Source organism: Lampris incognitus, chromosome 11 (genome assembly GCF_029633865.1).
Source record: "Lampris incognitus isolate fLamInc1 chromosome 11, fLamInc1.hap2, whole genome shotgun sequence".
In the NCBI taxonomy this organism is placed as follows: Eukaryota; Metazoa; Chordata; class Actinopteri; order Lampriformes; family Lampridae; genus Lampris; species Lampris incognitus.
In genome coordinates this window covers 23,208,601-23,232,088 of record NC_079221.1, presented here as the reverse complement: position 1 = coordinate 23,232,088, position 23,488 = coordinate 23,208,601, and the positions used below count along the sequence as shown (strand labels likewise).

The 23,488-nt window shown below is 40.4% G+C and overlaps 1 protein-coding gene across 1 annotated transcript in view; it reads right to left on the bottom strand.

Annotated features, from left to right (window-relative positions):
- hdac4 (histone deacetylase 4) overlaps nt 1-23,488 on the bottom strand; it is a 218,972-nt gene that overhangs the window by 15,324 nt on the left and 180,160 nt on the right. Inside the window, exons 22-24 of the mRNA XM_056289300.1 lie at nt 21,519-21,638; nt 19,391-19,488; nt 781-899 (exon numbers count right to left, since the gene is read on the bottom strand). Coding sequence (XP_056145275.1) covers nt 781-899; nt 19,391-19,488; nt 21,519-21,638 — 337 coding nt within the window. The remainder of the gene's footprint in view (nt 1-780; nt 900-19,390; nt 19,489-21,518; nt 21,639-23,488) is intronic.

Genomic DNA, 23,488 nt, shown 5'->3' with positions numbered 1-23,488 from the left:
ATCTGAGATTTCTAAGACAGTTTTAAGAGAGCTGTTTTCTGGCACGCAAAGATCATGATCTGAATACAAGAGTCAAAAAGGGAAAAGGGCATTTAACAAAGCCTAGGTGCATGCTTGATGGGTTGTGTGTCTGTCTGGTTTTCCTCGTGTCTTCCTGTTTCTCCGGAAATTGTATGTTTTAAACTAGTCTCAAAAATCAGTTCAGTTGCCCACTAAAACTACTGTTTCATACATGAGCAACATTGCACCTTACTAGAGTAACAAATGCATTAAAAATAATCTGGCAAGGGGTGTCTGGGTAGCGTAGCGGTCTATTCCATTGCCTACCAACACGGGGATCGCAGGATCGAATCCTTGTGTTACCTCCGGCTTGGTCGGGCGTCCCTACAGACACAATTGGCCGTGCCTGCGGGTGGAAAGCCGGATATGGGTATGTGTCCTAGTCACTGCACTAGCGCCTCCTCTATTCAGTCGGGGCACTTGTTTGGGGGGAGCGGGGACGGGGGGGAATAGCGTGATCCTCCCACGTGCTATGTCCTCCTGGCGAAACCCCTCACTTTCAGGTGAAAAGAAATGGCTGGCGACTCCACATGTATCGGAGGAGGCATGTGGTAGTCTGCAGCCTTCCCCGGATCAGCAGAGGAGGTGGAGCAGCAACCTGGACGGCTCGGGTGAGGAAGAGTGGGGAAATTGGCCGGATACAACTGGGGAGAAAAAGGGGAGGGGTCCCAAATTAAAAAAAAAAAGATAATAATCTGGCAAGCTATGACTGGAACTTACATTTGGCTGTCAGTTTGTACCCTCCCAGAGGTGGCGCATGGCCCTCCACCGCATCAAAGCCTGATGACACCAGCACAACATCTGGGGCAAACTCGTTGGCAATGGGCATCACCACCGTTCTTAAAGAAATGGAGGGAGAAAAAGACAATAAATTAAAATCTTTATGCTTGACACAGTTGATAGAATATATCTTGACAATTGGTAGGCCGCTAGCTTCCCATAACTGACCAAGCCCAAGCTACAAAGGAGACTTTGTGAGCATGTTAGAGAATGTGTTTGTCTATGTACGTGCCCAAGCAAGTTTGAGACGTATGGGTGGACCACACATACCTATCAAGCGGTCAGACTCTACTTCCCTGCCAATATTCTAGCAGTTTCCTGTACTGAATAGATTTCCTTGGATGTTTGAATAGCAGAACAACTGTCTGGAGTAAAACAGCACAGCCATAAGTTTATGGCCCTAAAATGCGTCAAGTGTATTTTCTTGGATATCAACCTGCAACTCAACCTGTTCAAAAGCACAATAAAATCCAGTCTGATGAGCCAAATCTTGGAAAGTCACATGATTTCATGATACAAACATAATAATTCATCCCATGGGTTTAAGTTAGATATTGGATTTTGCCAACATTTTCACAATATGTATTTCAGGCAGTGAAGGCAAATTCAACAGTACAACAGACAGAAAAAGAAGCACAGGAAAGGGAAGCATTAAAATCGAGGGTCATAAAAGGACCACGAAAATGTAAGGTTTTAAGCCCATAAAAGTTTTCTTATTTCACATACTTCCTTTCAGAATAAAGGTAAAGTGGTAGCATCAACAAAATAAACCATCAGTAGTATTTCCAGAGAGCATTTTCCACTTTGCCAGTTCTTGTTTGGGGAGGTATATTAGCTGTGGTTGTGTTTATGGATTAGAGTTGGTGCAGGTAAGTCAACAGAAGAAAGAGGGAAATAGAATAAACTGGATTCTGTCACATTTGAAGTGAAAGCATACCTATGAAGAACATTATTTTGAAATTATGTTAAATGGATGTTATATTCCCTTTGATGCATTATCCTTTTTAAACATGGAGAATCCAGATGGATAAGCTAAATATTACAAGACTTCTTTAATTAATTTCCTGTAGAGAATTTTCATCAGACACAGTCTACCTGTACAAATCATTCTGGTTTTAACTTTTCCCGAAGTGCTATATATATCTAAAAAGCAAATGCATAGTCAAGTCAACTCAATTTTATTTGTATAGCCCAATATCACAAATTACAAATTTGCCTCAAGGGGCTTTACATCAACACATCAACCTGTATATATACTCAGTGTTTCATTTATGTGTGCTTGTTGGCTGACAATAGATCCTTAAGAGGATATGTAGTGTGCATGTACGCATGAGTTCCTACATCTGAATGATAATTAGGGGGGATAACTGTAATCTTGGACTCTTTCTATAACACAGCTGGTAGAGATTGTCTGGATGTGTGATGTTTAACACATAAATCAAATCAATGTTGAGATATAACGACTCACTATAAGTGGTTCTTGGAGTTTCCAGTGCTAGATTGATGCAAAACTTAGATGATGACTCTTTTGCACCTATAATTCACGCAAGGATAGCTTTACATTGGAGGATTAGGTGGGTAAAATCAAACTAGATTAGATTAGACTGATGCTATTGTCTGCCACTGTTAATTGGAACCTTTTGCTTCTTCAACATCTAGCAAGTTAAAAAGAGTAGGCCTAGATGTAAATCACTAAGAGAATGATCATTTAGTTGTAGCTCAGCAGTGGCTAACCATTTGCCATGGACAGCCATGTGTATGCAGGTTTTCATTCCAACCCGACTCCACACCATGTGATTTTACTGATATATTCTTCCTCTTTGGTTGAAGGTTGCTAATCAATGAAATCACCTGGTGTGGAGTCCGGCTGGAATGAAAACCTGCATACACATGGCTCTCCATGGCACATGGCTAGCCACCCCTTCTGTAGCTGATTACATTTATTAGTTATCCCACATTTATTTTACGTATATCATCATTCTTTTTTTCTATTATTTCTAACTTTTAGCACTTACTCTACAGTACCTAAGGATATGGGCAATATACAGAGCAGAGTACAGCCAGTCAGACTTTGTTCAATGTGTCATGTTCTTCTGGGTTAGCATGACATGCTGTCTGCATGGTATAATAATAGCAAGACTTCCCAGATGGCAGAACCAGTGGCTCCTTGAGAGCATCTGTGGGATGTTACACTCTGAAACAGGTTTTTTTTTCCTGGTCTAGGATATTTGTGCAGGCAGTGTTTTGGTAAAGACTGTGAGTGACACAGTACAACAGAGATCCGTCTTAGGTCCCCTGTACTTTGCTGACCCGAGAAACATGGTGCTGGTGCACTGGTTGTGGGCAGGCAGTGTGCCCTGATCTTCCTAGGCCAACTTTTTTTTTCCATCTCCCGCTTGCCACCAAATTATAGCTCTTGAGTGGGCATACCACACCCCCAACCACAAACCAACACACATACATACATACACACAGCTGTCTGAGGGAGAGGCTGGAGGCATTACTGGGAGTTTTTTGGTAACCCTAGACAGTATGGATACTACATGGAGTGTGTGCGTCATTGTGTGTGTGTCATCACACCGCTGGCACATGCTTAGGAGGAAACGTCATAAAAAATAAGATGGGGGGAGATGGAGGGAGGTGAAAGAGGAGAGAGATGGGAAATGTACAAAAAATAGATAAAAGTGCCTGCTCGCGAGAGGTAGCAGGTGTCTAGAGAGAGAACTTTGACTGATTGAGAAAACAATAACAAATGGTTTATGATAAAAAATTATCTTGCAAAGTGTTCATATCATAAGTGTATGGAAATGCGCTGTACAAATAAAACATTATCATCATCTTTATAATAATTATTATTATTATTACTACTATTTATTATTATTATTATTAAGATCCTTCAGAGGATATGTAGTGTGCATGCATGTACTTGAGTTCCTGTGTGTGAATGATAATTAGGGAGGATAACTGTAATCTTGGATTGGTGTGGGTAAAGAGGGCTTTTTTTGAGAACGGACTCTTTCTGTCACACAGCGTATCTGGTGGTGAGCATCTGGACGTATGATGTTTCACACACTGAAATCCAATCAATGTTGAGATACAATGAATCATGATAAGTGGTTGTTGGAGTTTCCACTGCTAGACTGACACTAAACTTAGATGATGACTCTTTTTGTCTCACCTATAATTCATGCCTGGACTGCTGGGATCAGCTCCAGCATCCCGTGACCCAAATTCTGATAAGTGGCTTGGATAATGGATGGTTGGATGAACAGCTTTACATTGGTGGATTAGGCTGGGTTAGATCAAACTAGATTAGACTGATGTTATTGATAATAATAATAATAATAATAATAATAACAATAAGGATAATAATGTATTGTTGTTGTGATCTTTTCCTCACAGAAATTATTCAGTGGCTGCTCCTATTCCGGACAATATGCAGATTTTGCTTCTTTTTTTTTAAGGCTGTTTCTCAACATATATCTGTATTTGACAAATTAAGAAATTGTGCTCAGAGGCAGTTGAGTGCTCTAGATTCTTCTCTGGAAACACATCTGCCTAAACTGACCTAAGATCTGAGACAGAGTTTTGACTGAGCTTTATCCCCTTTGTCTTTCATCAATCCAGTCGACAGAATAAAATGTTGGCATTTCACATTTCTGCAAACCACGGATACATTAAAATCTCAACATTTCTGCACCAAATATACGTTTCATATCAACAATTCAACTTATAGCCTATTTTGGTGGAGCCTGCATCCACATCACGTGACCAAGTTTTTGTCAGCAAAAAAAAAGAAGAAAAAAAAAGAAAAGGAAAAGAAAAAAAAAAGGCTAACATTCCTTTTATCCTCAGTGGAAAATGCAATATTTTAAGATATTTTCAGCATTAAAATGCATTTCATTTTCATAATTTTCGTTCACTGAATTTATATGATCTTTAGTTTGTTAGTTATTATGAAGAGTCTTTCAGGTCTCACCAGAAATTTGTTGGAATGCAACGTTTCCAACATTGAACACAACCCCAAAATGCGTTTATAAAATACTTGCTAAAATACCCTAAATAAATCAACATTTCTATACTTAGCTCATGTGAATTGAAGTTTTTAAAAATATATAAGTGTATTATCTAGAACTGGAAGTTGTGAATACTGAATTGAGGGTACAGTAGAGGGTTCAAGGGGATGGGAAACACATTGGTGTGATCCGATTTTAAATAGCTAATTGTTAAATGGGTGAAAATTAATTTTGACAGCACCCTACTTGGTGACTACTACAGCCATATGGGTATATACACATAGCGGAATCAGGAGCTCTCTATAACAATTGATCCCATGTCTGCAACCCCTTCTGTGGCTGAATGGCAAGCCTTCCAACATGCACTGAGGTCAAGGTTCAGTGGTCAATATTTCAAAGCAGGAGCTATTTACAATCTTCAGACTGACAATGTTACTCTACAGGTGGAGACATTTCCAATAATGTATTTAGCTTAGCTCTATGACAAAGTTTTAATTTTTACATTTCATGGACACAGCCTTGGCACAGGCTTACTTTCAGAGCCCTTTGGAGGCCCAACACAGGAAACAAAGGGTCTTTAGATTTTTGTTTGTTTTATGGAAATAGTGACAAACACAGTTTAAAGTAATAATTTTTGACTAATTTACAACCAAACTAGTAATTTATGCTGACTTTGAAGTGTATTTTCCTGGTGAAATGCAACATCTTTATTTTCAGACCAAACCCAAGCAATTCAGGCCCCATACCTGTAATGCCTTGGATGGTCAGCAGGATTGCAATATGTAAAGGTTACTTATTTTAAAAACAAACAAACAAAATAACTTTCATTTCATGTATAGGGCCTCCAAAAGGCTCTGTTTCAAAGAGCCCTTAGGAGGTCCAAAAGAAAGGAGTATTAACCCTAACATGCATAACATACAACAACAGGTCATCCTCTGTGTGGAGCTTGAGCAGCACGGTGGCCCAGTGGTTAGCGCTGTCGCCTCACAGCAACAAGGTCCTGGATTCGAACCCCGGGGTTGTCCTACCTTTGGGGTCATCCCAGGTCATACTCTGTGTGGAGTTTGCATGTTCTCACCGTGTCTGTTGTGGGTTTTCTCCGGGTGCTCTGTTTTCCCCCCACCATCAAAAAGACATGCATGTTAGGTTTAATACTCCTGTCTGTGCCCCTGACCGAGGTATGGCAAGACAAACTGGAGTTGGTCTCCAGGCGCCGCACAGCGACTGCCCACTGCTCCTAGCTACACAGCTAGGATAGGTTAAATGCAGAAACAGAATTTCTCCACAGGGATTAATAAAGTAGTAAAAAAAAAAAGCAAGTCTTTTGATGGTGGGAGGAAACGGAGCACCTGGAGAAAACCCACCACAGACACAGGGAGAACATGCAAACTCCACACAGAAGGACCTGGAATGGCCTGGGGTTCGAATCCAGGACCTTCTTGCTGTGAGGCAACAGTGCTAACCACTGGGCCATCATGCTTATGGATGTAAGGTCAGTCTTACAGCGATTTCAGCAGTATTTTCAGATTTTGTTTCAAGCTTGTCTTATTCTCTCCCTCCACACCCAACCAGCCACCCAAACAAAGACACACACACACACACACACACACACACACACACACACACACACACACACACACACACACACACACACACACACACACACACACACACACACACACACACACACACACAACCTTGGCCAGTAACTTTTACACCATAACAGACCCCATACAAAAGAGAGCTGGCCACAAGCGCACATGTGGGCTGTCATACGCCTTCACAAGGTGACCCTGAACATCGAGGTTATGACACAAAGAGACAGTCCCAATCCCAAACTGCTAGTGTCATTAGATTCCCCTCAGCTGCCACCTCCCTCCTCCACCGGAATAACATCCCGACATACAACAGAATAAAAAAAGCCACAGCGATCAATTAGCCAGCCGGCGTGAGAGGAAACCAGGGGTTTTAAGGGAGGACTAATTGTGCGTGAATCAGAGGCCATGCATGCGGAGATGAAAAAGGCCTTTTGTTAATTAAGGGAGGGGAGAGTTTACGACTGAGCCTTAGCTACAGGACATCCTGAGAGAGCCGGGGCTGCGATCCAAGCCAACGCTGGCTCTCTCTCTCTCATTCTCTCCATCTCTCTTGTCAGTTAGGACTCCGTGAATAAAGAAGTGTACACATGTTGAAAGTGTTGTTTCAGAGTGTTTACCTAGCAACAGGTGTAAACATATCAAAGTCCTATATAAGATGAAGATCAAACACTGCACTTCAATTTAACTATGTGTGCTTATGCACGGAAGTGTTTGTGTTGAAGCAGATGTGTGTGTAGGATACATGTGTTGATGCGTGCTTTTTTGTTTGTTTAATTATTAATTTAGAAATGACTCAATAACAGAGGAAAGACAAACAAACAAAAATAATGGCTGGACTTTAGTGCAGTTTGTATGTTTGTGTGTTTTATTGCTTTCAGGGTAGTGAAACTATGTTTTAGAGGGAAGTGGGCTAGGGAAAAGGTGAAGCTGTTAAGCAACACACACACACACACACACACACACACACACACACACACACACACACACACACACACACACACACACACACACACACATCTAACTCCTGAATGCCAAGACAGCAAAAAGAGAGAGAAAAAACCCACAGTATCTCCTGCTGTGTGTTAACCCACTGAAGGTTTCCAGCCGGGGGAAAAAAAAAGAAAAACTATAGGAAATGAATGGGCTGCAACACACCCATCCCACAATTTCTTGTGCACACGTGCATATGTACGCATGGAGACACACACTCACTCACTCACACACACGCACGCCGCACGCACACACGCACGCCGCACGCACACACGCATGCACACACACACACACACACGCCGCACGCACACACGCATGCACACACACACACACACACACACACACATACACACAGATAGGGAATAATGGAGACAGGTGTTTTGGCATGATTGCAGTGTAAAGAGCCAAGAGGACTCCCTCTCTGGCAACTAGTCATTTTTTGGCTGGACCAGACCAGCCCTGCAAACGCGAATGTCAATGACTCCGTGATCACTGTGGGTGATCATTTTTGGAGTTACTGAGTGATCAATTTACACGATTGGGCTGCTGGATCAGGTGGCCAACGACATCACTGAAGTTACACGATTGGTCGGCCGACCAATTTCTGGATGTTTTCCAGGTGGCCGTTGCTCTTTCAAAATGAATAGGTGCAGCGGTTCCGGCTCATTCCACATTTACCGCATGCTAACAAACGGAATATATTGCGACTTGTGGATACTACTGAAACACTAAGAATGGACTATTTTATTTCTCTTTCCACATCGGGTTGCACACTGTATCAGTGCAGCATAGAGCAGAGTAGGAGAAAAAACAGCTCTCCATGTACCGAAAGAGAGCTGAGAGGCATGAAGAAGAGTGCACATTTAAAGCACCCCCAAACAATAATCACCCTGATAAAACAGAGTGATTGTTGTTTGGGGTGCTTTAAATACAGAGTGAGGAGGCTTTCACATTAGGGACCTAGGCCTTGATCTGAGTGCACTTGACCCCAAAGTTGAGTTTGTTTGATTGGTGTGAACACTGGGTACTGTACCAGGGCACAGATCAACGAACTGTGCCCGGGTTCACTTGAAAAGGCGGTCTCGAGTACGGTGTGTACTCATGTATGGCAGGTGTGAGAACTACTGCACCAAAACACAGAAGTGGACTCGTATGAGATGTCATAACTATTCGCTTGTCCCATTCCAACATGCCACCTGTCTCCTCTGAAATCTGCGTATGTGTGAAGCGCCACACCCCTGCTGCTCAGCTTTCACATTAGTAATGTTGTTCTGTACCCACGTACACTTGCGCATCTACACACTCCGACACAGTGGGTGGCGGTATGCACCTGCTGGTTTGCGATCCGCTATAGAAGAAGAAGAAGAGGGCGAAGAAGACAACGAAGGCGAAAGGCGAAATGGCGGGTGGAGTCCGGCTGGAATGAAAACCTGCATACACATGGCTCCCCATGGCACATGGTTAGCCAGTAGACGTACCCCACTCAGCTCTGTTTGCACAGTCCCTAAAATCATACATAAAGTTATCCTTCCTGACTAAAAAAAAAAAAAAAAATGTCGAGTACCGAGGGGAAGGCACTTGACGGGCATGACTACGCTAAAGTTAGTACAGCCAACTCGAGCATGTATATGGAGACCAATGCCAGCATCTCAAGACAAAAAACGGAACCCCCAAACGCAATCAACAAAAATCCCCGTGCCCACCAGAAGTAGAAAGTTAACGACTCTCGTGATATCGCTGTTGAGGATACATATCCAGCGCCGCCATTTTCGCGGTTGTGAAAAGTCTTACTTCTATGGTAGAAAGCTTCAACTCCCAGCTGAATGATAATACCCTTGCTACTGCCAATCTGGCGAACAGTTTGGATTTTAACCTCAAAGAAGTCAAGGACTGCAAAGATAAAGTGAAAACTCTGGAAACGCAAATGTATACAATCACCGTTGAAAACAAAGAGCTCAAAGAGCGGGTATTAGAGTGAGAGATACAAAAGGCGCTGGAATCTCCATATCCACGGTCTAAAAGAAATCACAAGAGAATGAATAATCAAGATACTGTCCAAAATCGCGCCACAGTGGACAGGGAAGATGGAAGACGTTGTCGACACACCACATCGCCTTGGAAGAAAGACGCAAGGCAAAAGTTGGCGTCGTGAGGATTCATCGGGATGCAATATGGCAAGCTTCCAAGAATCACGCTGCATGTAAGGAGTACGGGATCCGCTTCACTGAAGATCTGATCAAAGCCGACAGGGAGGCCCGAGACGCTGTGTGGCCGAAGATAAAGGAAGCCAGAACATTTGGTCTAACAGCCTTTTAGCGTGGTGGCACTGGTTACATCAACAGCCGTATTATTCCAGTACCATAGGTACAGGTAAAACCAGCTCAGGTTACATCCACATGTACGTGTTGACACAATTTCGCAAATATGTATTATCTGTTAAATGACTGTTAGTCGTTCCGACTTTGTTTTTTTTATTTTCATGGCACGTATAAGCAAAAATAAATAAATAAAATAGTGCCCTGTTCCAGTGCCATTACACTGCACACACACGTGTTAAATGACTATGCATTCAGAAGTTAGTTTACTCAGATTTTTCTTTGTATGATGCTGTTTATATTTCTTGTACGTACAAAATAATGGCCTCTTATAACAGGAAGCATAATTAGAATATTTCATTAAGGGACACTGCCTTTGGAAAACTGGTCTAGTTAGAGAAAATAGAGTCTACAAACACTACTAATACTTTTTACTTTTGTCTATTTTTATTTTTTTCCTATTATTTTAATATCTTCCTTAACGTGTCATATAACATTTAAAAGTTTGAATACTAGAGGTCTACAAAATAAAATCAAAAGAAAAACAATCCTTTTATTCTGTAAGGGACTAAAAGCCCGTATTACATTCCTACAATAAACTAATTCAAGTGAAAATGATGTTAAATTCTGGTCTAACCAGTGGGGGATAGAACGATATTCAGCCATGGTTCTACACGCTCAGGTGGAGCTGCTATTTTATTTAACAATTGCCCAGGGAAGGTCACAGATTACAAAACAGATGTAAATGGTCATTGGATTGTGTTGTGAATATAGAGGATTCATTTTTTTATTCTTTGCAATCTTTATGGCTACAATAACAGCACATAGAACAAGGATTTGCTGTCAGATATTAGCACATTGGTTGAGGAAATGAAAATCCTGTATCCTACACAAAATATTATAGTTGGGGGAGACTTTAATATGACCCTAGATGAATGGAAAGACGTGTGCCCATCAAAGTTTGACACACATCACTGTAACAACACCATAACAGACTTCTGTAACACACTGAGTTTAGAGGATATATGGAGAGTCAAGAACCCTGAGAGAGTACAGTACTCTTGGTTTAAACCAGATAGAACATGTAAATCTAGAATTGATTATTGGTTGCTTAAGCATAAATTATCAAAATTTGTCTCTGATTTAAAAATGGATAGTGCCCCTTTAACAGACCACAGTCTAATACACTTGGAGCTGAAGCCAACTAACAGACACAACAAAGGTTTTTGGAAATTTAACTCAAGTCTATTGAAAGATGAAGGTTACTGTCAGAAAATCACAGCCATGCTGGAGGAGTCTCAAAATGACCCTGAAATTCAATCATATGTAAACAAATGGGAATTCTTTAAGTATAAGGTCAGAAAATATTCAATTTATTTAAGTAAAGAAAAAGCTCTTATGGCCAGAAAGGAGGGAACAGATTCAATTAAGGAATTGAACACACATTGTAATAAAAGTGATCCCACTGAGGAGGACAAACAGAAAATTATGGAATTGCAAAACAAGCTTGATGCCATCTTTGTCTGCAAAGCTAAGGGTGCATATATTTGATCAAAGGCTAAATGGATAGAAGAAGGAGAACAAAACACCTTCTACTTTTGCAAACTAGAAAAAAGTCATCATGAGAGAAATGCCATCAAAACACTGTCGATTGAAAATGAAGAATGTTCTGATCCTAAAACAATTTCTAATGAAATCTTCTCCTTCTGTGATCGTTTACATAGAACATGATTGCTTAACATTTTTTCTACTGATTAAAGATAAGATTCCCACAATTGAACAAGAGTTCAAAAATATTCGTGATGCAGAAATAACGCTTTAAAAATTGGATAATGCACTCAATCGTTTACACTTGGACAAATCCCCAGGTTCTGATGGTCTAACAGCAAATTTTTATAAACATTTTTGGTGTGAAATTAAAGAATTTCTTTATAATGTGTTGACTGAGGCTCTTGGTGAGTATACTCTTCCAACAAGTATGAAACTAGTGCTAATTCCAAAACCAGGTAAAAATCCCAAAATAATAGACAATCTAAGACCTATCACATTGTTGAACAATGACTACAAGTTATTAGCACATATTTACACAAATGGTCTAAAAAAAAGAAGGTACGTATATCTCAAGTTGTCAGTGAAACCCAGTCAGGTTTCTTAAATGGTAGTTCTGTTTACAATAACATCCGTCTTATTCTTGCTATACTAGAATACAGTGAAATGATTGAGGATAAGGGTTTCATTTTATTTCTCGATTTCAAAAAGGCCTTCGACATGATTGAACACCCCTTCATGATACATTCTTTGAAGGCATTTGATTTTGGGGACAATTTCACAAAGGTCAGAGATTTTTTACCAGGACATTAATAGCTGCGTTTCATTACTTCATGGTACCTCCCCTCGTTTTGATATTCAGAAAGAAATCCGACATGGTTGTCCGGCGAGTCCAGGACTTAATTTTGGCAGCAGAAATGTTAGCTATTATGATAAAGAACTGTGAGAACTTGAAAACACTTAAACATATTTGGTTCAGAACTTGTTATAAGTCAATTTGCGGACGACACAACCCTGTTTCTCAAGGACGAACATCAGATTCCTGTATGCCATACAGAACATTGAACTCTTTTCAAAGGCCTCTGGACTAGTGCTCAATATTCAAAAAATGTGAACTGCTGTCTGACCATGAATGTGCACAAACTGTCATTTATGAAATACCTGTTAAAACTGTGGTAAAATACCTTGGTATTTATGTAACAAACGATCAAAAGTAATGTGAAAAGCTTAATTTGACCAACAAAATAGATGAATGTAAACTCTAAAAATGTTTGGTTGCAAAGGGATTTATCCATTTTTTGGTAGCAAACATCTCACCAAGATGGAAATTATCTCTAGAGGTGTTCACCCTGCATCTTCACTAGCACTTAGTTCAGACTTTGTTAAGTCTATAAACCAACTCAACTTCAAATTTATATGGAGGAATCAAACACACTATATCAAAAAAACTATCACTGTCAAAGTTCATTCTGAAGTTGGACTAAAGGCTATAGACTTTGAATAAATGAGTGGTACTTTAAAACTGAATTGGCTGAAACAATGTTTTAAATCCCCTGGCAGTATCTGGCACATATTCCCCCAAACTATATTTGATGAGATGGGTGGTACAGAATTTGTTTTAAAATGTGATTTCAATGTAACCAAATTACCTCTTAAACTTTCTAAATATCATCAAGTTTTAATTTTTTGGAAATTATTTTACAACCACAACTTCACACCTCATAATACACCATTGCGGAACAACAGATACATACTTCGCAAAGGAAAATCTTTGTCTTATAGGAACTGGATGGATATAAATACTTGGTGTGCAATGGACCGATTAGATGTGAATGGGGATGTACTATTTTACAATGATTTTTGCTATAAATTTATTTTTGATTGCAATCTCAACGAATTTAAATCTCTTATCAATGCCATACCCAATACATTTCTTATCTTAGCAAAAAATATAGCAGTGTATTCTCAGTCCCCATCCCATCTCCCAACACCTTTTATAAATGGAATTAATTTTTTTGATGAAAGGTGTTCGAACAAATTCACTCGGTCTATTTTAACAAACGATTTATACTCTGCTCAGTCTCATAGAAATTATATTTTAAACATTTTTTACCAACCAATAGCATCCAAATTGAGAACCAAATTCTTCAAATAACCAGTTCCACCCAAAATAAAATAAATTCCCTACAAAGTAACGAATGATTTCCATCCTTCCAGTGAATATTTAAGATTAAGATTTGGATTTGAGAATAATGAATGTGTTTTCTATAATGGTGATATTGAAACAACAGAGCATCTCTCTGCTTCATGCCCTCATACCCAATTGTTCTGGAAACAATTTATGGAATGGTTAAGTAGAAAAACCACAACAATGCATATTATAGATCATAATAGTATCATTTTTGGTGTGTTATTAGAAGATAAAAAAATTGGACCTGCTGATCAATGTTTTATTTTAGCCAAATTTTTTATTCATAAGGCTAAATTTATTAAGACTCCACCCATCTTCATATGCTACTATAATGAAACTCAACCCTATATTAAGTCCCTGAAATTAATGAAATCAAAATGTGCCAAAGATCTCTATGGATTACTAGAAAATGATCTGACCAATGTAGTATCTTAAAAACGAACAATTGTTTAGTCAACCCTTATTTACGATTTAGTTATTTTATTATTGTTTTACATTTTATTCTGCTTAATTGATTTATTTATGGTTATTTTATGTTTTATTCTGCATAATTGATTTATATTATGCCTTTTTTTGTATGGTTTGTGTACATGTTTTACATCTCTTGTGGTTTCTGCTCATTGTTTTCTAGAGGATGAAAAGTTTTCAATTGTAATGTTTGCCTTATCGTTGTAAATTTATCGTTTGAATAAAAAGAAGAAGAATTTAGAAAAACAGACATCCGTAGATAGAAACAGATGAAAAATCGGAGAATAACAGATAATTAGAATAGTTATAATTACAATCAAATTAAGTTCTCTTTCAAACCAAACATCCCAAGATATGAGTGCAAAGTATTGTTCTTGCAACTGCATTTATAGCCCTTTTTTTGTTTTTACTGGAACGTAGCTTAACCATGTCATGTGATATGCTGCTTCAGTACACTTAACAACACATATTACTGGAACCACTACAGAAAATTGCAGATGAACATTTGATATCCAGGAATTAACATTATAGACACTACCACTGACTATCCTGCTAACAAATTTGCCACAATTTCGAACATTGACCATACACGGTCCAGCCATAAAATAGGTTTTGCCCTGGTCTTGTTACAACGTATCTTTCAATCAACACTCAACATTTCACATCTGATCTAGTGGTGTCCAAATTATAACATGGACTGCAATGTAAACGGCTAAAATGTACAATGAGTACTGTACCACTGGCCGTAATATTACTTGTAATAAGCTAGATATCTTAAATTAATAACTCCTCAAATGTATCTGAATATGCATAAAACCACATAAAACATCAAATTAGTATTACTCTTGAAAACTATAGAGGGCATCCGAGGGACGCTTTAAGAAAAGCACCTTCAGTTCAAAATTTAAACGAAATGAAATTAGATGTTTCTTCTTGTATTGCATGAAAATACAATGTATTGGGACCAATGCAGAGGACGTTGGCTGATGCAGTGAGAGTAGGTCAGTAGAGGTCTGATGCCTTGCTAGGTGGCATGCCGGAAGGAGACATTTCCTGCTGTGGGAATTTAACCTGTGACACTTCTGAGCACAAGAAGATGTCTAACTACGAGGCCACCCTGCATTCTGCCCTGCTGGACCCACTCTATGGATGTTAAGCCAGAGCCAATTACCATTACTAGCTAATTCCTAGATTTCCCCTGCTATGGACTGGGACTGATTACTAAAAAGCTGGAGGCTTGTCCGATCACCAGAAGCCTGATGCAGGACATGCTGGGGCTGGCTTGGAGGAAAATATAGACACCCTAACCTTAAAAAGGAGTAGTGCTCATGAAACCAGGCAACAAAAGGTTAACTGTTGTAGCGCTGTGAGGCTTTCCCTCTCCCCTCTCTGTTCACAAAAAAGTAAAAGAGTTAGAGAGAGAGAGAGAACGCTCACACACGCACACTTACACTTCAAAGCCATGTCATCTGGCGCTGTGGAGAGCTGGTTTGAATTAAGTTTAATTCTACTCCTCTCTCTTATTTCCAAGTTCATGGTAAGGGGGTGGGGGGGGGGCAAAGGAGGAGGTGAGAGAAGGAGAGAGAGACAGAGGAAAAAAGAAAAGAGGGAGAGGGAGAAATAGAGACAGTGCTTCTGGTTTTCATTAGGGCCAATTTTCTTATCTTTTTTCTCTGTACTTTCGAAAGGCTCAGGCTTGATCCCCTGCAAATGCAACGTGGCACAGGCCAGTGGAGGAATGGGATGGTGCTGGCCGCAAGGCACACATCCACTCCCCGAGAGAGGGGGAGAAACAGAGAGAGAGAGAGAGAGATGGACAGAGATCAGTGGTGGTGGAGATGCGGTCTGTGTGTGTGTGTATGTGGGGGGGTACAATAGATGGATAAAGAATAGGGTTAAAAGAATGATTGTGTATGTATCATTTATGTCTGTGGCGAAGTGCATGTATTAGCATTAAAATGTGAAGGCTTTGTGTGTTTCAGGTTTTGTGTGCATGCTTGCATTTTTATACATGTGTGGCTACATGTGTCTGTGGCGAAGGCACCTGCAGTAAAATATACAAACCCACGATTGTTCATGTTTGTGAGTGTACCTAATTGGGTGCATGCTTGTATATACTATCTGCACGCATGTTCACCTGTGCAGAACTAGATACCTACGTCGCCAGGCGTGTGTATGTATACCACTGTGTGTGACATAAAGTGACTCATAGTGTGTGCATATGTTTGCTTGAGTATAAGCTGCAAACACATGTATAACTGTAAGATGGGAGTATGTGTGTTAGCGTGTGTGTGTGTGTGTGTGTGTGTGTGTGTGTGTGTGTGTGTGTGTGGTACATCCATGAGCTGGGAGACTGGACTTTTTCTGCCCTTTGGGACCAATAAATCATCAGGTACTGCTATGGCCTCCGGGGATTGATGACGCTTGGGTCTGAGGTGACACAGCGGAACCCCTGGTTCGAAATACAAATAAATATTTCCAGGAACATATTGATGTGCATGGAGGCACACTCAGATGTTTGCCATTCCAAAGATGTTATGAGTGAGAGCATGACTGGGACATCTCTGTGAGCCAGTAACCCTTGGACCTTCATGTTGGCAAAGGAGTTATCTAACATAACACACAGCCAATGAGATTCCAAGATAACAGATTTTAGGGCAAGATTGGACAAAGTCAAATGTCCTCCAGTATACTGTTTCAAGAGCCAGGGAGGACTGTATATATTTAAAAATTTCTCAAGTGAAATATAGCAGATTAATAAACAAGACCTATTTCCAAGCCCAAACTAGACCACTGCATCATTATAGAAAAATTGGATTAAACACACTAGTACACTCCATGTACTCGACTACTGTTACAGTCTAACACAGGCACAATGCTGACAATAAACAATTTCTTCGTCATTAGATGCTCATTTTATTCTCAAGAGATGTTGCCAACTGATTTGTAAGTGGATTTTAATTGTGCCAATAGCTACCCAGGGACAGTGTAAATTTGTGGGAGGATTGATTAGTTAATTGGTCATAACTCTATGGCATGGCCTTTTTCACATTAAAGCTTCTATAAGGAATTTAAGTAGAGGGCTAGGTTTGTTTTTTGAAAATCTGTTAAGTGTAAGATGGTCCAGATAAATGCAGACTGACAGCCTACATGATACATGGGTTTGGCATAAGCATACAGCACAAGTCAAATTTTTTATTTAGATTCAAAAACAAAAGGTTTAGTTAATTAAGAGTAAAAATGTGGGTAGTATTTAAACTTAGACGAAAGTAACATCTCCAACAAAAACACTGAATTACCTGATATACAAGGGGAAATATTTGTGCGTGGGGCATACTGCATTGCCTTCACTGCTGGATCATTAATAACCTAATGTGATGTTGACATGGTTTATTGGGCTGTCAGTGGTGCACGTGGACATCAGAGGGACAACGTATGGTGGATGGGGTAGACTGGAAGGTGGGACAACAGAGAGAAGGACGATAATGGCAGATTGAAAAATGGAGGCCAGACATAGAGGATGACAGGAAGCACGAAGGAAAGAGAGATAGGGAAAGGAAAGGGGGAGAGAGAGCAGGATGGGGGATGAGAGAGAAGGATGTAATGCAGGAGGGAGGATGAAAGATAATGAGGAGGATGGGCGACAATAAAAAGTTTGGTGGAGGTGAGAGAGAAAGAAAGGAGGAGCGGGTAGACAGCGGGATCAGGGAGACAGAGGATGATGAGAGGAGAAACAGAGGATGAGAGCAGTATTGGGGTCTGGGGTGCATTAGTGGGCCAAGGTGTGCTTCCGGGAGCTTGCGTGCCGACAGCGGCTAGCCAACCATTGACCTGTCAGTTTGATGCGTCTGGTTCAGGCCAGATGGACACACAGACACTGGCTCATCTTCAAACAGCCTGGAACCAATCCAGACCTGCTTCTCACCATATGTTGGTAGGGAATGACTGTATGAACATAGTGTGGGTGGGTGTGTGTGTGAGTGTGTTTGCACATGCACACGTGCACCGATGACATTACATGTTGTATCTGTGGATTAGTTTATGCTTGTTTTAGCATACTTGAATGTGTGTAGCTCGATAAGCTTGGACATATGTGTGCATGCCCAGCTGTGTGTGTATGCATGCGTATTTGAATGTGTTGCATCGCTGCATGTTTGAGGCTATAAATAGCTCCAGACAGTGGTCCTAATAGAATTCAGGCCTGGCATTAGGGGGTGATCCCTGCCTGTTAAACAGCCCCAGATAGGCCTGCAGTGTGTGTGTGTGTGTGTGTGTGTGTGTGTGTGTGTGTATCTATCTATCAATCTATCAATCTATCAATATATATATATATATATATATATAAAGCCTACTCTTCTGCTTCACAGTGAAAATGTAGCAATAGAGAAAACCATCCTGCACCATGTATGGTGGGCACTGTTGGCTCTACTAAATGTATCATACATGCACACAGTTAAACTACATATACAACTTCAGCAACATGATGTAAGCAATCGCTCATGTGTTCTATTGCCACAACACAACTGAAGGAAAAATACTTGCCAAGTCAATTCTGTTTGTTTTGCCGAATATCACAAATTACAAATTCGCTTCAGGGGGCTTTACAGCAACATAACATCCTGTCCTTGGACCTTCATATCGGATAAGGAACAACCCCCCCCCCCAAACGAAAAACAAAAACAAAAAACCTTTAACAGGGAGAAAAAACAGGGAGAAACCTCGGGGAGAGTAACAGGAGGGATCTCTCTCCCAAGACAGAAAGACATGCAATAATCCACTGCCTCAGGAATTCAGCTTCAGAATGATAAAGAAGACCTGGCATCACAGTTCTACTATATTGAGATATTTTGTTATTTATTTGGGGCAGGTAATTTGAGATAAGTTAGAAGTCCATGTTAGGTAGAACCTAAGCAGTCTTGGGCATCGTCAGCACTAGGGATCAAATCACCAACATTTTGACCACTGAATGAACTTCAAAATTATCTATCCAGTTGATAAAAATATAATCATCTATCCAGTCTACACAATGCTACTAATGCTAAAAATGTCAGAGCTATTTTTTGATTATTGATTCCTTTATGGTAATGACCAATGGGGAGAAACTGTTAATCTATTATTTCCAGACCGAACATAAAGGGACTGCGGCCTCCCATGAAAAAAGGTTTTTAGGGTTTGCTAAGTTGATTTATGAACTATTTTGTGTGAAATCTTGCACATTCCATTACAAAGACGTTGCTTAAACCATGTTTCTCTTTCACAGAGAGATCAGAACAAAGGATCAGCCACAGAGCAGTAGCTCTGGAGCTGCTAAGGACTTGCTCAATGGCCCTTTTTCCAGGGCAGATATCTAGAGCAACGGGGGATTGAACCTGGTACCCTCTGAATAGAGACTCTTGAAGGCAGAAGGGGATCACAAGGTCTTACCTGAAGGCAGCCAGGTAATCAGCATCGCACATAGGAGGCTCCAGTCCTCCAGTAAAAGCCATGTTCACATTGAAGCCAGCACCTGCTCCACTGCCCACCTGGAACAAATACACACACGTACAAGCCACGCACAAATGCAGTGTTGAGTAAGTAATGCAAATATAGCAGCATACACTAATGCAAGCTGGTGTGCACATATACACAGACAAGCATAAAATAGTGCACTCTTATTCAAACCTATACTTTCTATCGTCTCCTGTAGTAGCCATAGTGTTCTGTGTTGAGCAGTTACCAAGGTTTGAGTGAGTGCATTGCTATAACTATAACAAAACCACCAGGTACATCCAGCACTCAAACCACAGTATACATCTCTTTCTACTTGTGGAGCAGTTCACCTGAGGGTTCTACAACTTGCTTAATGGAGAAGTTTGGCAGCAGTTGGTGGGGCTGCTTTATTCTATCTGTCAAAACCCACAGTGCACGCCAGACAAAAACTGGAGTTTCTACATCTATCTATGAAACAAGGGAACACTTGCCATCTCATACAAACACATAAGACTCTACAATGCATACACTTATGTGTTGGAAAGCAACCTAGGATGTGAACATGAAATTGATTGAGTTTCACAATAAAGAAGCTCTTGGTCAATTATTTGTTTATTGCTGCTGGATAGCTCAGTAGGTAAGAATGCCAGCTTTCCCGCTCAGGGCCGTCTTAACAGCATTATAGGCCCCCGGGTAAAGCAGTGCACTGGGGCCCCTACCTACACAACCACTCACAGGAATAAAAATGTAAATGGTCAATAAAATTAAACATATATGTATTGGTACTTCCAACAAAATCAGTGTTTAAACATGAAAAAACATGCTGTACAGCAAAGATTAATCAACACAAACGTTTGAACAATATAATATGAGCCTTGAAAAACACAAAAATGTCAACATATAACTGATACTCAATTGGTAAACCATACAGATGGAGATGGCACAGTATGAAATTACTATGAATTATTTATTATTAATCACGTGTTCAACACAAACATTTGTGAAATTTCTTTGCAGAGAATTGTTTTATAATTGGCTTGAAGTCAATGGTCTTCAGGATGTCCTTTTCCATACACATGAGTGAAAGCCAGTTCAAACGCTGCTGCCCCATTGTGATGCGAAGCGGATTTTTTATAAGTTTCAGTCTTGAAAATGAACGCTCTCCTGCACAGTTGGTCACCATCATGCACATGAACACTCTGAGTGCAATTTCAACATTGGGAAACAGATTTCAAGTTGTCTGAAATTATTTTTCTGTACAATGCAGGGAGAGTCTCACAATTTTCATCAAGAACCATGTAGTGCTTGAGATGCTCACATTCATTTAAAAGGTCACCATAATCAAGTTCTTTGTGATACACATTAGCCAGATGTTCACACTTTTCGTTTAGCCTATCAGAACCAATTGTTTTCAATTCACTGAAGAAGGAAAATAGATTTCCAATCAATGAATAAGCTTATGCACATTTTGTCAGTTCAGAGATCAGAGAGTCCAGAACAGGAAGGATTGTTTCCACCTTGAACTTTTCACTTTTACTGAGAAGTAGCTCTTCTTCTGATCCGTCATATCTAGTAAGACACACACTTCGCTTTTGTTCCTGTTTTTTCACATCGCTATAATCTCATTACATAGAAATACATAGATTAGCATGGGGCCCCTATGATCGTGGGGCCCCCAGGCAACTGCCCAGCATGCGCATGCATTAAGATGGCCCTGTTCCACCAGAGATCGGGGGTTTAAACCTTAGTTGGGACAACTCTCTAGTAAGAGTCCATGGCTTAGACTCCAAATGCTAAGTCAAGCCAACTACCTCTCTGATGTACATCGCTTTGGATAAAAGCCTCTACTAAATGAATTGTAAATTGTTTATCATACAAATCAGAATCAACAAAGGAACCAAAGCCTGTGCCCTGAACTAATATATAACATCTCTTACTAACCAGATATCATATACTGTAATATTCATCCAAATATTCTCTTCTGTGACTATTCATAGGCAGGAATTCAGGCAAATAGAAAGAAGGACTGACAGAGAGAAAGGCAACAGACTAAAAAAGAAAAACAAAACATCCTTTTTCATACCTCATCTGGCGCCCCACTGCCAGGGAAAAAGTTTCCATCATCATATCGATGGAGGGAAAGGTAGAGAACATTTGGGTCACCATAGAAGGCCTGCTGGGTGCCATTACCATGATGAACATCCTGCCAACAAAAGTAGAAAGGTAGGAATAAACCAGAAGCTCTAGAGAGCAAAAAATAATGAATGCATAAGGCACTGAATACATATATTCTAAACTCAGTGTGCCTCTGTATGTCATCCTCTGAGCTACATTGTGTGAACCGATGATCACTGGCTGAACTTTCATTTAACGTACTGTCTTTCATCTAAGCTCAATTCCTCTTGAGCAGGACGTGCCTAAATTTCTTCAGTGGTGCTGCTCAGCAGCCAAAAAGTCTGTGGTAGAGCCGGTTGGTTATGAATGTATGTAAACCTTTCTTCCATTTGCAACTAATTCCCTGAGATTACTGATGTGAATTTTTTGGGACAACCTTATGGCTGAATAAGACTTAAAAAAAGTTGTTTTTTTGGGTGGGTGGGTGGGTGGGTTCCCCCCCAATTGTACCCCTCCAATTAGCCCACTCTCCGTGCCGTCCTGATCTCTGCTCCGCCCCCTCTGCTGATCCAGGGAGGGCTGCAGACTACCACATGCCTCCTCCGATACATGTGGAGTTACAAGCCGCTTCTATTCACCTGACAGTGAGGAGTTTCGCCAGGGTGACGTAGCGCGTGGGAGGATCATGCTGTTCCCCCCAGTTTCCCCTCCCCTCTGAACAGGTGCCCCGACTGAATAGAGGAGGCACTAGTGAAGCGACCAGGACACACCCACATCTGGCTTTCCACCCACACACACGGCCAATTGTGTCTGTAGTGATGCCCGACCAAGCTGGAGGTAACACGGGGATTCGAACTGGCGATCGCTGTGTTGATAGGCAACGGAACAGACTGCCACACTACCTGGATGCTCTTAAAAAAGATTTTTAATAATTTACTGCAATAAAATTGAGCGGAATTAGTTGCAATCCCTTAACAAAGAGTGCAAAGTCACGGTTGTTTTAAAGTCTGTTAGATTAGCCATTTAGTCATAGACTCAGTCAGTCCAAAGTATTTAATTTCTGCTGTAAACCTGTAGTGGTCTAATTCTGAACTGGAGGAATTGATAATGACTAAATAAAAGGAGAATCCACTGCCACATATTTCCTTTATTTACAGTTTTTTACCAGTTTCTTTTAAATAAGTAAACTGCACTGGTCTCCGATGTATATCTTTACATTACTGCAATAACCTAGTTTTGTTTCATCAAAAATAAGTTAATCTTCTGTCGTCCTATCAGAAGAGCAGCAAACAGAAACGGTGCAAAACTGCCAGACAATTAGCATCTCTGGTACAGACTGTTGTGACCTTTACAGCAATACTCATTACTTTTTATTAATTTTGATTCCTTTTTTACTCGAACAGCAACACAACAGCCATAACATTGCTTCTTTATATCCTTTATATCCTGAAGAAGGCTTTTGTACGCTGTGTCCCCGTGCAGTTGCATGAAAATGAGCTAGCTAGCTGCCCCACAAATTCCTCCACTAACAGACAGATTCTCTGACAGAAGGGAAATGAAAAAGCTCTTCAAAGGCTTTGGGGACAACCATGACCAGCTTGGGACACCACTACAGGGGATTGCCTCTGGACACAGCCACATCTCCGCCATGCCCTATTAGAAAATAGTCTAGTCTCCTAACGGTTAAGTGTCTGTACTCAGAGACGGGACAGTGTCTGACCTGAATATCTCATGTTTCAATCCCACTTTCTCACTGAAAAATATCTAGGGTTGATGGCTGTTTTGCACTCTTTACAATCCAAAGATTCCTTTGGATACAAAGTCCCCGCATCCAAAATGCACACACCACCACAAAATAGATTACCAAGCTTAAATTCAAAGAACTGGTGAAATGATAACACGATAATGGCTGTTATTTGTGGAGCTAAACTATGTATG